The 14,471-nt window shown below is 39.8% G+C and overlaps 1 protein-coding gene across 4 annotated transcripts in view; it reads left to right on the forward strand.

The window, feature by feature from the left end:
- USP18 (ubiquitin specific peptidase 18) overlaps positions 1-13,987 on the forward strand; it is a 64,311-nt gene extending 50,324 nt beyond the window's left edge. For 3 of the 4 annotated variants that reach the window (XM_035028602.1, XM_035028601.1, XM_035028599.1), the window contains 3 exons: positions 1,162-1,293; positions 5,173-5,222; positions 13,391-13,987. In XM_035028602.1, coding sequence (XP_034884493.1) covers positions 1,162-1,293; positions 5,173-5,222; positions 13,391-13,436 — 228 coding nt within the window. In that variant the 3' untranslated portion in view covers positions 13,437-13,987. The remainder of the gene's footprint in view (positions 1-1,161; positions 1,294-5,172; positions 5,223-13,390) is intronic. The other variant, XM_035028600.1, reaches the window with a different exon arrangement.
- The last annotated feature ends 484 nt before the right edge of the window (positions 13,988-14,471 follow it).

Raw genomic sequence — 14,471 nt, forward strand, 5'->3', positions numbered from 1 at the left:
CTTCAGAAGAATAGGTATGATTTCTTCTTTAAATATTTGGTAGAATTCCCCTGGGAAGCCATCTGGCCCTAGGCTCTTGTTTTTTGTGAGATTTTTGATGACTGTTTCAATTTCCTTGCTGGTTATTGCTCTGTTCAGATTGTCTTTTCCTTCCTGTTTCAGTCTTGGTAGTTTATAAGTGTCCAGGAATGCATCCATTTCTTCCAGATTCCCTAGTTTGTTGGCATATAGCTTCTGATTTCTCCCCTTTAATTCATGATTTTATTAATTTGGGTCCTTCCTCTTTTCTTTTGGATAAGTGTGGCCAGACATTTATTGATCTTATCACTTCTTTCAAAGAACCAGCTTCTAGTTTTGTTGATCTGTTCTACTGTTCTTCTAGTTTCTATTTCATTGATTTCTGCTCTAATCTTTATTATTTCTTTTCTCCTGCTTGGTTTAGGCTTTATTTACTGTTCCTTCTCCATATCCTTTCGGTGTGACTAACTGAAATTTAAATAAACAGCTTGAAACTATAAAGAAATAAAGTTCTAATTCTTTTTTTTTAAGATTTTATTTATTTACTTGAGAGAAAGCACGGGCAGGGGGAGGGGCAGAGGGAGAAACAGGCTCCCCACTGAGCAGGGAGCCTGACACGGGCATGATCCCAGGACCCCTGGATCATGACCCAAGCCAAAGGCAGACATTTAACCAACTGGACCACCTAGGCACCCCTAAAGTTCTAATTCTTGACTTAACCTTTGTAGCCACATATCTTGTGACTTCCCAGCACCCTCTCTGACTCCCATTTCCTCAACATGCTCTGTTCTGCTATGCTGCCAAGTCTTTGCAATTTTGGGGTCCATTCGAGTATACTCCCTATCTAGAACTTATCTGCTAGTCTTGTTCATCCTTCAAGATCAATTCAGACATGTCCTCTCTGGGGAGCTTTTCTCAGATGATTATTCCTTCTCCTTTTGGGGGGCATGGCATTATAATTGTGACTTAATTAATTGTGAGATTCTTGAGTTCAAGGACTATTTTCTAGCCCCCTTGAAGTACCATTGCCTGGTACAGAGTGGGCACTAAATAAATGTGATGAAATAATGTGTCTTTATTTTAGACTATGGTTAGAAAAGGAGAGATGATGGGTGAATAATTTTGTGCCTTGTGTCCTTCCAGCTTGGAAGACAGTACGAGCTCTTTGCTGTGGTTGCCCATGTGGGGGCAGCTGATTTTGGTCATTACTGTGCCTATATCCAGAATTCTGTGGATGGAAAATGGTTCTGCTTCAACGATTCCAGTGTTTCTTGGGTGAGAACATCATCCAAAATTTCCTCTTGTCCTGGATTAGCCACCTCTAATAGATTCTGAGCCCAGGACTAGATGGGTCCTCAAGGTCAGGATACATTGTGGGCCAGTTCTCTCTGTGTGTGGGGGACTTTAAACAGTCCTTTTCCCTATAAAAAGCTTTTTTAAATTCAAGTATAGTTGACACAATGTTACCTTAGTTCCAGGTGTACAATGTAGTGATTCAACATGTTTATACATTATGCTGTGCTCTCTGCAAGTGTAGCTACCATCTGTCACTGTACAATGCTATCACAGTATCACTGACTATATTCCTTACGCTGTGCCTTTTTCTTTTTGAGAAAGAGAGAGAAAGAACAAGCGGGGGTGGGGCATAGGGAGAGAATCCCAAGCAGGCTCCACACAGAGCCCTTATGTGGGGCTCCATCTCACAACCCTGAGACCATGACCTGAGCTGAAATCAAGTCGAATGCTTAACTGACTGAGCAACACAGGTGTCCTTTTATTCCTGTGACTTATTTATTCCATAACTGGAAGCCTGTATCTTTCACTCTTCTTCACCCATTTTGCCCATCCCTGCCTCCCTTCTGGCAACCATCGATTTGTTCTGTTTATAGGTCTGATTCTGCTTAAAGTCCTTTTCTGCATGAAGTCCCCATCTGATGTATAGCCCTGTGAGAGTTCACTTAGCTCAGTGTCTAGGTTTTTTGGTGTCTTCATGCTCTGGGAAATTTACAGAAAGCAAGAAGAGTTAGATATATGTAAGTTAGAACCAAGCACAATCAAGTTTAAATAGAGGAAACAGGGTATAAAAGAGGCTTCATAAACATGGCATCCTATCTCCCAAAAAACAAAAGCCCAGGGCCAGATGGCTTCCCAGGGGTATTCTACCAAACATTTCAAGAAGAATTAATACCTATTCTTCTGAAACTGTTCCAAAAAATAGAAACGGAAGGAAAACTTCCAAACTCATTTTATGAGGCCAGCATTACCTTGATCCCAAAACCAGACAAAGACCCCATCAAAAAGGAGAACTACAGACCAATATCCCTGATGAACATGGATGCAAAAATTCTCACCAAAATACTAGCCAGTAGGATCCAACAGTACATTAAAAGGATTATTTACTATGACCAAGTGGGATTTATCCCTGGGCTGCAAACTTGGTTCAACATCCGCAAATCAATCAATGTGATACAATACATTAACAAAAGAAAGAACAAGAATCATATGATCCTCTCAATAGATGCAGAAAAAGCTTTTGACAAAGTACAGCATCCTTTCTTGATCAAAACTCTTCAGAGTATAGGGATAGAGGGTACATACCTCAATATCATAAAGCCATCTATGAAAAACCTACAGCGAATATCATTCTCAATGGGGAAAAACTGAGAGCTTTCCCCCTAAGGTCAGGAACGCGGCAGGGATGTCCACTATCACCGCTGCTATTCAACATAGTATTGGAAGTCCTAGCCACAGCAATCAGACAACAAAAAGAAATCAAAGGCATCCAAATTGGCAAAGAAGAAGTCAAACTCTCACTCTTTGCAGATGATATGATACTTTATGTGGAAAACCCAAAAGACTCCACCCCAAAACTGCTAGAACTCATACAGGAATTCAGTAAAGTGGCAGGATATAAAATCAATGCACAGAAGTCAGTGGCATTCCTATACACCAACAACAAGACAGAAGAAAGAGAAATTAAGGAGTCGATCCCATTTACAATTGCACCCAAAACCATAAGATACCTAGGAATAAATCTAACCAAAGAGGCAAAGGATCTGTACTCAGAAAACTATAAAATACTCATGAAAGAAATTGAGGAAGACATAAGAAATGGAAAAATGTTCCATGCTCATGGATTGGAAGAACAAATATTGTGAAGATGTCAATGCTACCTAGAGGAATCTACACATTCAATGCAATCCCCATCAAAATACCATCCACTTTTTTCAAAGAAATGGAACAAATAATCCTAGAATTTGTATGGAACCAGAAAAGACCCCGCATAGCCAGAGGAATGTTGAAAAAGCAAAGCAAAGCCGGCAGCATCACAATTCCAGACTTCCAGCTCTATTACAAAGCTGTCATCATCAAGACAGCATGGTACTGGCACAAAAACAGACACATAGATCAATGGAACAGAATAGAGAGCCCAGAAATGGACCCTCAACTCTATGGTCAACTAATCTTCGACAAAGCAGGAAAGAATGTCCAATGGAACAAAGACAGTCTCTTCAATAAATGGTGTTGGGAAAATTGGATAGCCACATGCAGAAGAATGAAACTGGACCATTTCCTTACACCACACACAAAAATAGACTCCAAGTGGTTGAAAGACCTCAATGTGAGACAGGAGTCCATCAAAATCCTAAAGGAGAACACAGGCAGCAACCTCTTTGACCTCAACCGAAGCAACTTCTTCCTAGAAACATCGCCAAAGGCAAGGGAAGCAAGGGCAAAAATGAACTATTGGGACTTCATCAAGATAAAAAGCTTTTGCAAAGCAAAGGAAACAGTCAACAAAACCAAAAGACAACCGACAGAATGGGAGAAGATATTTGCAAATGACATATCAGATAAAGGGCTAGTATCCAAAATCTATAAAGAACTCATCAAACTCAACACCCAAAGAACAAAGAATCCAATCAAGAAATGGGCAGAAGACATGAACAGACATTTTTCCAAAGAAGACATCCAAATGGCCAACAGACACATGAAAAAGTGCTCAATATCGCTCAGCATCAGGGAAATCCAAATCAAAATCTCAATGAGATACCACCTCACACCAGTCAGAATGGCTAAAATTAACAAGTCAGGAAACGACAGATGTTGGCGGGGATGTGGAGAAAGGGGAACCCTCCTACACTGTTGGTGGGAATGCAAGCTGGTGCAGCCACTCTGGAAAACTGTATGGAGGTTCCTCAAAAAGTTGAAAATAGAGCTACCATATGATCCAGCAATTGCACTACTGGGTATATACCCCAAAGATACAAAAGTAGGGATCTGAAGGGGTACGTGCACCCCGATGTTTATAGCAGCAATGTCCACAATAGCCGAACTGTGGAAAGAGCGAAGATGTCCATGGACAGATGAATGGATAAAGAAGATGTGGTATATATATACAATGGAATATTATGCAGCCATCAAAAGGAATGAGATCTTGCCATTTGCAACGACGTGGATGGAACTGGAGGGTATTATGTTGAGTGAAGTCAAACAGAGAAAGACATGTATCATATGATCTCACTGATATGAGGAATTCTTAATCGCAGGAAACAAACTGAGTGTTGTTGGAGTGGGAGGTGGGGTGGGAGGGATGGGGTGACTGGGTGATAGACACTGGGGAGGGTATGTGCTCTGGTAAGCGCTGTGAATTGTGCAAGACTGTTGAATCTCAGATCTGTACCTCTGAAACAAATAATGCAATATATGTTAAGAAAAAAAAAAAGAAGAAGAAGAAGGTAGCGGGAGGGGAAGAATGAAGTGGGGGAAATCGGAGGGGTAGACGAACCATGAGAGATGATGGACTCTGAAAAACAAACAGGGTTCTAGAGGGGAGGGGGGTGGGAGGATGGGTTAGCCTGGTGGTGGGTATTGAGGAGGGCACATTCTGCATGGAGCACTGGGTGTTATGCACAAAGAATGAATCATGGAACACTTCATCTAGAACTAATGATGTAATGTATGGGGATTAACATAAGAATTAAAAAAACAAACAAACATGGCATCCTATCACCGGATGATCCAGGTCTTGTGAGGTACAGGGGTGGGTTTGTCTGGATGAGTGAGGGAGGGTAAATTGTAGCACCCCATACTCTCTGGGTGCTTAACAGATGTCAGCTGGATGCTTCACTTCATCTATTTATGTACTTCTAGGTATCCTGGGAAGACATCCAGTGTACTTATGGAAATCATAACTACCGCTGGTAAGTGTTTGAGTGATGGAAACCCAATGAGTTTACACAGGGTTCTTATTGCTGTATGAAACTCCCATGGATTCAGCTGCCACTTGTATTTGGGTAACTCTCCAGTGACTAGGTGTTCAGCCTCATCTCTCATTACACATCTCACCGTACCATGCATTTTTCACAATTTAGATGCCAATAATACTAAAGTATAACTACTCCCCAAACATCATATCCTCCATAGCTTGCACATGCAATTCCTGGTCTGTTTCTCCTCTCCTAGTTTATTGTTGAGGCAAACACCCACTCATGCTTTTATATCTCTGCTCATGGCTTTTCCTACTCTGTAAAGCCTGCACTGATTGACGCTGGAAGATTTGTAGGGGCTTCTCATATGCTTGCCCTGCACTTTAAACATACGTCCTTTATAGCAAGGACCACCCTATTTGTAATTGTTTTCATATATAACTTTCTTTTATATTAGACCATGAGCTATTTGGGATAAAGGATCATTCTTTCTCTTTGTCCGGTACACTGGCTTGCATTTAGTAAATAGCTATAAATATGTTTTTAAAAATCAACAACTACAGGGGGGCAGCTAGAGAAGCCGGATGAAGGTTTTTTTTTTAAGATTTTTTAAAAAATTTATTTAGAGAGAGAGAGCACAAGCAGGGGGAGTGGCAGGCAGAGGGGGAGGGAGAAGCAGACTACCCACTGAGCAGGGAGTCTGATGCAGGACTCGATCTCAGGACACTGGGATCATGACCTGAGCTGAAGGCAGACACTTAACTGACTGAGACACACAGGTGCCCCAGGATGAAGGGTTTATTTATTTATTTCATCTTTTTAAAAAACATTGTTCTGTTAGCCACTGTATAGTGCATCATTAGTTTTTGATGTAGTGTTCAATGATTCCTTAGTTGCATATAACACCCAATGCTCATCACAACATGTGCCCTCCTTAATACCCATCACCCGGCTGCCCCATCCCCCCCACCCCCCTGAAAATCTCAGATTGTTTTCCGGAGTCCAGAGTCTCTCATGGTTCCTCTCCCTCTCTGATTTCTTGCCATTCAGTTTTCCCTCCCTTCCCCTATGGTCCTCCACTCTATTCCTTATGTCCACATATGAGTGAAACCATATGATAATTGTCTTTCTCTGCTTGACTTATTTCACTTAGCATAATCCCCTCCAGTTTCATCCATGTTGATGCAAATGGTGGGTATTCATCCTTTCTGATGGCTGAGTAATATTCCATTGTATATATGAACCACATCTTCTTTATCCATTCATCTGTTGAAGGGCATCTTGGCTCCTTGCACAGTTTGGCCATTGTGGACATTGCTGCTATGAACGTTGGGGTTCATGTGGCCCTCCTTTTCACTACATCTGTATCTTTGGGGTGAATACCTAGTAGTGCAATCTCTGGGTCATAGGGTAGCTCAATTTTGAACATCTTGAGGAACCCCCATACTGTTTTCCAGAGTGGCTGTACCAGCTTTCATTCCCACCAACAGTGTAGGAGGGTTCCCCTTTCTCTGCATCCTTGCCAACATTTGTTGTTTCCTGCCTTGTTAATTTTGGCCATTCTAAATGGTGTAAGGTTGTATCTCCTTGTGGTTTTGATTTGTATTTCCCTGATGGCTAGTGATATTGAACATTTTTTCATGTGTCTGTTAGCCATTTGTATGCCTTCTTTGGAGAAGGTTTGTTCAGGTCTTCTGTCCATTTTTTTGACTAGATTATTTGTTTTTTTGGATGTTGAGTTTGAGAATTTCTTTATAGATCTTGGATACCAGCCCTTTATCTGATAAGACATGTGCAAATATCTTCTCCCATTCCGTAGGTTGCCTCTTAGCTTTGTTGACTGTTTCCTTTGCTGTGCAGAAGCTTTTTATCTTGATGAAGTCCCAAAAGTAATTTTTGCCTTTGTTTCCCTTGCCTTTGGAGATGCATCTAGCAAGAAGTTGCTGGGCTGAGGTCCAAGAGTATCCTGCCTGTGTTCTGCTGCAGGGTTTTGATGAATTCCTGTCTCACATTAGGTCTTCCATCCACCTTGAGTTTATCTCTGTGCATGGTGTAAGAGAATGGTCCATTTTTATTCTTCTGCATGTGGCTTTCCAGTGTTCCCAGCACCATTTGTTGAAGAGACTATCTTCTTTTCCATTGGACATTCTTTCCTGCTTTGTCAAAGATTAGTTGATCAGAGACATGAGGGTCCATTTCTGGGCTCTTTATTCTGTTCCCCTGATCTGTGTGTCTGTTTTTGTGCCAATACCATACTATCTTGATTACAGCTTTGTAATATAGCTTGAAGTCCAGCATGTGATGTCACCAGGTTTGGTTTTCTTTTTCAACATTCCTCTGGCTATTCGGGGTCTTTTCTGGTTCCATACACATTTTAGGATTATTTCTTCTAACACAATGTTGATGGTATTTTGATAGGGTTGATGGTATTTTGATAGGGTTTGCATTGAGTGGATGGATTGCTCTGGGGAGCATAGACATTTTAACAATATTTGTTCTTCCAATCCATGAGCATGGAACGTTTTTCCATGTCTTTTTGTCTTCCTCAATTTCTTTTGTAAGTGTCCTATAGTTTTCAGAGTACAGATCCTTTACCTCTTTGGTTAGGTTTATTCCTAGGTATTTATACGTTTTGGTGCAATTGGAAATGGGATCAATTCCTATTGCCTCATTGCTACTGTATTGAAATGCAACGGACTTTTATGCATTGATTTTATATCCTGCCACTTTGCTGAATTCCTGTATCAGTTCTGGCAGGTTTTTTTGTGGAGTCTTTTGGGTTTTCCACATAGAGTATGATGTCATCTGTGAAGAGTGAAAGTCTGACTTCATTGCCAATTTGGATGCCTTTTATTTGTTTTTGTTGTCTGATTGCTGAGGCTAGGACTTCTAGTACTATGTTGAACAACAGTGATGAGAGTGGACATCCCTGTTATGTACCTGACCTTAGGGGAAAAGCTCTCATTTTTCCCCATTGAGAATGATATTCACTGTGGGCTTTTTATATATGGCTTTTGTGATATTGAGGGAATTTCCCTTTATCCCTACATTGTAGAGAGTTTTAATCAAGAAAGGATGCTGTACTTTGTCAAATGCATTTTCTGCATCAATCGAATCATATGGTTCTTGTTCTTTCCTTTATTAATGTGGTGTATCACATTGATTGATTTACAGATGTTGAACCATCCTTGCAGCCCAGGAATAAATCCCTCTTGGTCCTCGTGAATAATCCTTTGAATGTTGGATCCTATTGGCTAGTATCTTGGTGAAAATTTTTGCATCCATGTTCGTCAGGGATATTGGTCTGTAATTCTCCTTTTTGATGGGGTCCTTGGTTTGGGGATTAAGGTAATGCTGGCCTCTTATAATGAGTTTGGAAGTTTTCCTTCCATTTCTATATTTTGAAACAGAAGAATAGGTATGATTTCTTCTTTAAATGTTTGGTAGAATTCACCTGGGAAGACATCCAGCCCTGGACTCTGTTATTTGGGAGGTTTTTTTCATTACTGCATCAATTTCCTTGCTGGTTATGGGTCTGATCAGGTTTTCTATTTCTTCGTGTTTCAGTTTTGGTAGTTTATATGTTTCTAAGAATGCATCTTTTTCTCCAGATTGCCTAATTTGTTGGTATGTTGTTGCTCTATAGTCTTATAATTGTTTGTATTTCTTTAGTGTAGGTTGTGATCTCTCCTCTTTCATTCATGATTTTATTAATTTGTGGCCTTTCTCTCTCTCTCTCTCTCTCTCTTTTTTGGTTAAGTCTGGCTATAGGTTTATCGATCTTATTCTTTTAAAGATCAGCTCCTGATTTCACTGATCTGTCCTACTCTTTTCTTTTTTTCCTTATCATTGATTTCTGCTCTAATCTTTATTATTTCTCTTCTCCTGCTGGTTTTAGGCTTTATTTGCTGTTCTTTCTCTAGCTCCTTTAGGTGTAAGTTTAGCTTGTATATGTGAGACTTGTTCATTGAGAAAGGTCTGTATTGTTATGTACTTCCCTCTAGGATTGTCTTTCCTGCATCCCAAAGATTTTGAGCAGTTGTATTTTCATTTTCATTTGTTTCCATGAATTTTTAAAAATTCTTCTTTAATTTCATGGTTGAACCATTCATAATCTTTAGTACGATGCTCTTTGACCTCCATATACTTGTGTTCTTTCCAAATTTTCTCTTGTGATGGAGTTCAAGTTTTAAAGCACTGTGGTCTGAAAATATGCAGGGAATAATCCCACTCTTTTGATACTGGTTGAAACCTGATTTGTGATCCAATATGTGATCTCTTCTGGAGAATGTTCCAGAATGTGTATTCTGTTGCTTTAAGATGGAATGCTTTGTATATATCTGTGACATTCATCTGGTCCAGAGTGTCATTCAAAGCCCTTGTTTCCTTGTTGATATTCTGCTTAGATGATATGCCCATTGCTGTGAGTGTGGTGTTAAAGTCCCCTATTATTGTATTATTATCAATGTGTTTCTTTAATTTTGTTATTAATTGGCCTATTAATTGGCTGCTCCAAGCTAGGGGCATAAAGATTTACAATTGCTAGATCTTCTTGTTGGATAGACCCTTTAATTATGATAGAGTGCCCTTCTTCATCACTTATTACAGTCTTTGGTCTAAAATCTATTTTGTCTGATATAAGGATTGCTACTCCAGCTTTCTTTGGATATCCATTAGCATGATAAATGATTCTCCACTTCCTCACTTTTAATCTGGAGGTGTCTTTGGGTCTAAAATAAGTCTCTTATAGATAGCATTTCAATGGGTCTTGTGTTTTTATCCTTTCTGATACCCAGTGTTTTGATTGGAGCATTTAGTCCATTTACATTCAGAGTAATTATTGCAAGATATGAAGTGAGTGCCATTGTATTAACTATAAAGTTGCTGTTTCTCTAGATCATCTTTTCTTTCTGACTTTGTTACTTTTGGGCTCTCTCTTCACTTAAAAGATCCCCTTTAATATTTCTTTCAGGTCTGGTTTAGTGATCACAAATTCTTTTAGTTTCTGTTTGTTCTGGAAGCTCTTTATCTCTCCTTCCATTCTGAATGACAGCCTTGCTGGATAAAGTATTCTTGGCTGCATATTTTTCCCCTTTAGCATGTTGAATATATCATGCCCCTCCTTTCTGGCCTGCCAGGTCTGTGGATAGGTCTGCTGCCAGCCTTATGTTTCTACCCTTGTAGATTAAGGACCTGTTGTCCTGAGCTGCTTTCAGGGTTTTCTGTTTGTCTCTGAAATGTGCAAACTTCACCATTATATGTTGAGGTATTGACCTATTTTTGTTGATTTTGAGGGGGGTTCTCTGGGCCTCCTGGACTTGAATGCCTGCTTCCTTTCACAGATTAGGGAAGTTCTCCTCTGTATTTTGCTCAAATAAACCTTCTGCCCCCTGTCTGTCTCTTCTTCCCCTGGGACCCCAATTATTGTAATATTGTTTTGCTCTATGGTATCATTTATCTCTAGAATTCTTCCCTCGTGATCCAATAGTTGTTTATATCTCTTTTTCTCAGCTTTTTTATTCTTCATAATTTTGTCTTCTATATCACTATATTATTTATCCCAGCAGTTAGAGCCTCCATTTTGGATTGCATCTCAGTCATACCATTTTGATTTCAACCTGATTAGATTTTAATTCTTTTGTTTCTCCAGAAAGAGATTTTCTGATGTCTTCTATGCTTTTTTCAAGTCCTCTGGTATCTTTATTATTGTTCTAGTTCTGTTTTATTATAAAATTCTAGTTCTGACATCTTACTTATATCCATATTGATTAAATCCCTGTCAGTGAGTACTGCCTCTTGTTCTCTTTTTTGGTTGAGTTCTTCTGCATTGTCATTGTGTCCAGAGAAGAATAGATGAAAGAGAGCAGAAAAGATAAAAATAGGAAAATATTTTTCTAAATATACACTGACAAATATACAGGAAAATATACACTAAACAAATCAGATCAGAAGCCAAAAAAGAAAAAAATAGAATAAAACAGAAGATGAACAAAACAGAATAATAAACTAGATCCTGGGTGTATTTTGGTCTGTTCATCAGAAGAAACTAGATCCCAATTTGTAAAGAAAAAAACATATATATATATATACACACACACACACACACACAAAATAAAATAAAATAAAATTGAATACAATGAAAGCAATCCAAAAATGGTAAATATATGTAAGATGTAAATGTAAAAGTATAAATTTAAAAACGCCTAAAAAAGAGTTGATAAAATAAGAAATTAGGTGAAAAGGAAAAAATTTAAAAGTGAAAGACTAAAGAATCATGAGAAAGACCCATGAATTCTACATACGGTTTTCTCCTAGCACTGGACTGTATGGTCAGTAGACTTGGTATTAGCCAGATGTTCTTGCTGATATTCTGGGGGGAGGGGCCTGTTACATTGATTCTAACGTGTCTTTGCTTGGGCGGTATTGCACCCCCTTGCCAAGGGGGCTAAGCTCAGTATAAATGGCTCTGGATTGCTCTGTGTGGGTTTTGTTCCCTGAAGGCTTCAGCACTGATTTGGGGGATGAAAATGAAAATCACGGTGACCCCATCTCCAGCCTTGGAGTTGAAAGCTTGCACTGCGCCCCACCCCCGCCCCGCCACTACCCAGTGTGCCCTCAGGGAAAAGCAGTCAATCACTCTTGTCTCCCTGGTTTCCATCTGCAGTGCTCACCTAGCCTGTGATGGAGCATTTTTATCTTAGGCATGTGACCCCCTTTTGAGTCTCCAAATTTGTTACAGACTCCTGTGGTGCACACCCATGCTGCTCCTCCCAGGGCAGGGAGGGGGTTCTTGCCTCAGTTTTGCCTTTTTCTGGACCCCTGCTTCGAGAGTGGTCCCCCAACCATGCAGCGGTCCAAGGTTTATGGCAACACCAAGCAGAAAACCCACTCCTGGGCTCTCTGCAGCCGGGTTCCTTGCTGCTTGAGAACTCTGCCACACTCAGGCACCCTGTTATATCTGTGACCCTGGGGATCCTGAGACCATATCGTCTCACCTGGGATTCTGCCCTGCTTTGCCACATGAGCGCTTTTCAAGCAGGGATGTCCCCCGCTGTAACAGAGTTCTAAAAATTCTGATTTTACACTCCGCTGCTTATATCACTTTCTGGTAGCCAGCTATAGAGGCTTCCTCCCCCTGAGTTTTATCTTCCCATATATCACCTCAGATTCACTTCTCCACACCTCCTACCTTGCAAAAAGTGGTCACTTTTCTATTTGTAGAATTGCAGCAGTTCTTTTCTTAGATCTCCAGTTGAGTTCACAGGTGTTCAGAACGATACAATGAGCACTGGGTGTTATACTGATCTGATGAATCATCGAACATTATTTCAAAAACCAATGATGTACCATACCTTGGCTAATTGAATTTAAATTTAAAAAAAAGGAATGATTTGATAGCTATATAGCTGAATTCCAAGGACCAGATGAAATTAGGGTCCCACTCCTCTGCCATCTTACCTCTGTGCCTCTGGATGAAGTTAAAGGAGAGAGACTTTGTAAGTTTTTCCAGTTGAGTTTCTGGATTAGGGGTGACATTGTATACCAGAGATGATATTTGAAATGATTTTAGCTGCAGTAGTAGGCCTGATCACTTGAAAAATAATGAAATAGCTAAAATTTGTGTTTGAAATCCTCTTACAATCTTCTATTTATCTTTGTCTTTTCTTTCTTCTGAACATCTCCCTTAGATGCTCATTCTTTGTCACTTTCTGGTTGTCAGAAATTCTTCCATTATTTAAATCAGGGTTTGGCAAACTGTTTCTGTAAAGGGCCAGAGAGTAAATATTTTAGGCTTTATGAGCCATACAATCTCTGTTGCAACCACTCAGCTCTGTTCTTGTAGCACAAAAACAGCCACAGACACTATGTGAATGAATGAGTGTGGCTGTGTTCTGGTTAAATTTATTTGCAAAAACAGGGTTAGATTTGGCTTGTGGGCTGAAAGTTTGTCAACCCCTGATACAGATGTTAACTAATAGAAGCTTAGTGTCTATTTTCCCAGGTTACCCATTTTTTTCCCTTCTGAGGTGATGGATAGATAAAGACTTGATCCAACAACCAGAAACTTTTCTGATGTTTGTCCTATCATGAATTAATAATATGTCAGTTAACTATGAATGTTTCATTTCTGTTATGCTGTTGCATTTTTTTTTTCTTTCTAGGAGAGAAACTGCTTATCTTCTGGTTTACATGAAGATTGAGTCCTAAGGGATGTTCCCTAAACCTTCAGAGACTGACAAAGTTTCATTTTCCTTTCTATCCCTGGATCTGCTGACTCTTGCAAGAGATTTTGCAGTGAGAAGAAGCCTCATTTTCAAATTGTGTAGTTAAACTATATATAATAAGGGGTAATTATTGAAATATCTTGATCAGTCAGAATATGGCCATATGGCTGGGGCAGGGACCTGAGTGCTCCCCGCTGTGGAAGACATTAATTCTTTAGTTAGGGGAGTGCGGGAGCCCAGATGTTCCTGGGGGAGGAGAAAACAGGCCAACAATGGTAGTGGGAGGCATTCAGGTGGCAAGGAGCATTGGTAGGGAAGTATTTCAGTATTTTAGCCAGTATGATGGTATGGTATGTACTGGCAGAATATGATTTTTGTTTATAATTTAAAACAACTTTAGAACCCATATCAGTTCTGTAAAAGTCAAGTGTTTTGTCACTGTTATTCATTTATGTGACAAATATGTATTGATCACCTACTCTCCATAAGATAGTGTGGTAGGCACCATCGTGAATAAAGTTCTTTTTCTCAAAAGTAGTTTGCAGTTTAATGGGGGGTGATTAAAATACATAAAATACTGAGGGTTTGTGCTACAGAAATTAAAGGACAGTGAAATACTTCTATTGTGGGGCCATGGGAGAAGCCATAAAGCTGGAAAGGGGGTTAGGATGGAGAACAGTCCATTTACATGAGTAAGCATACACAATGGCATGGCTGAGAAAGACAAGGCTCAAGGTTCAAGGATAATCCACAAACCTGGCTTCCCTCTACCAAGGAAGCAGTGGAGATTGATAAGGCTGGATGGTAAGTGGCGCTCAGAATGTAGAAAGTCTTGAACTACTAAGAAGTTTGGATCTAATGAGGAATTGTTGAAGGGCTTCAAAAAGAAAAGGAACATTTAGTGGTGTTTTTGGTAAAATGAATCTGCTGGGGGCTGGCAACATGAATTAGAGACAGAGATGGTAGTGTAAATGGAAAAGTGTTCATAGTCAGTATAGAACCATTTTGGAGGAAGAAT

Source organism: Mirounga leonina, unplaced genomic scaffold, assembly GCF_011800145.1.
Source record: "Mirounga leonina isolate KUSES-001 unplaced genomic scaffold, KU_Mleo_1.0 Mir_201, whole genome shotgun sequence".
NCBI classification, from domain to species: Eukaryota; Metazoa; Chordata; class Mammalia; order Carnivora; family Phocidae; genus Mirounga; species Mirounga leonina.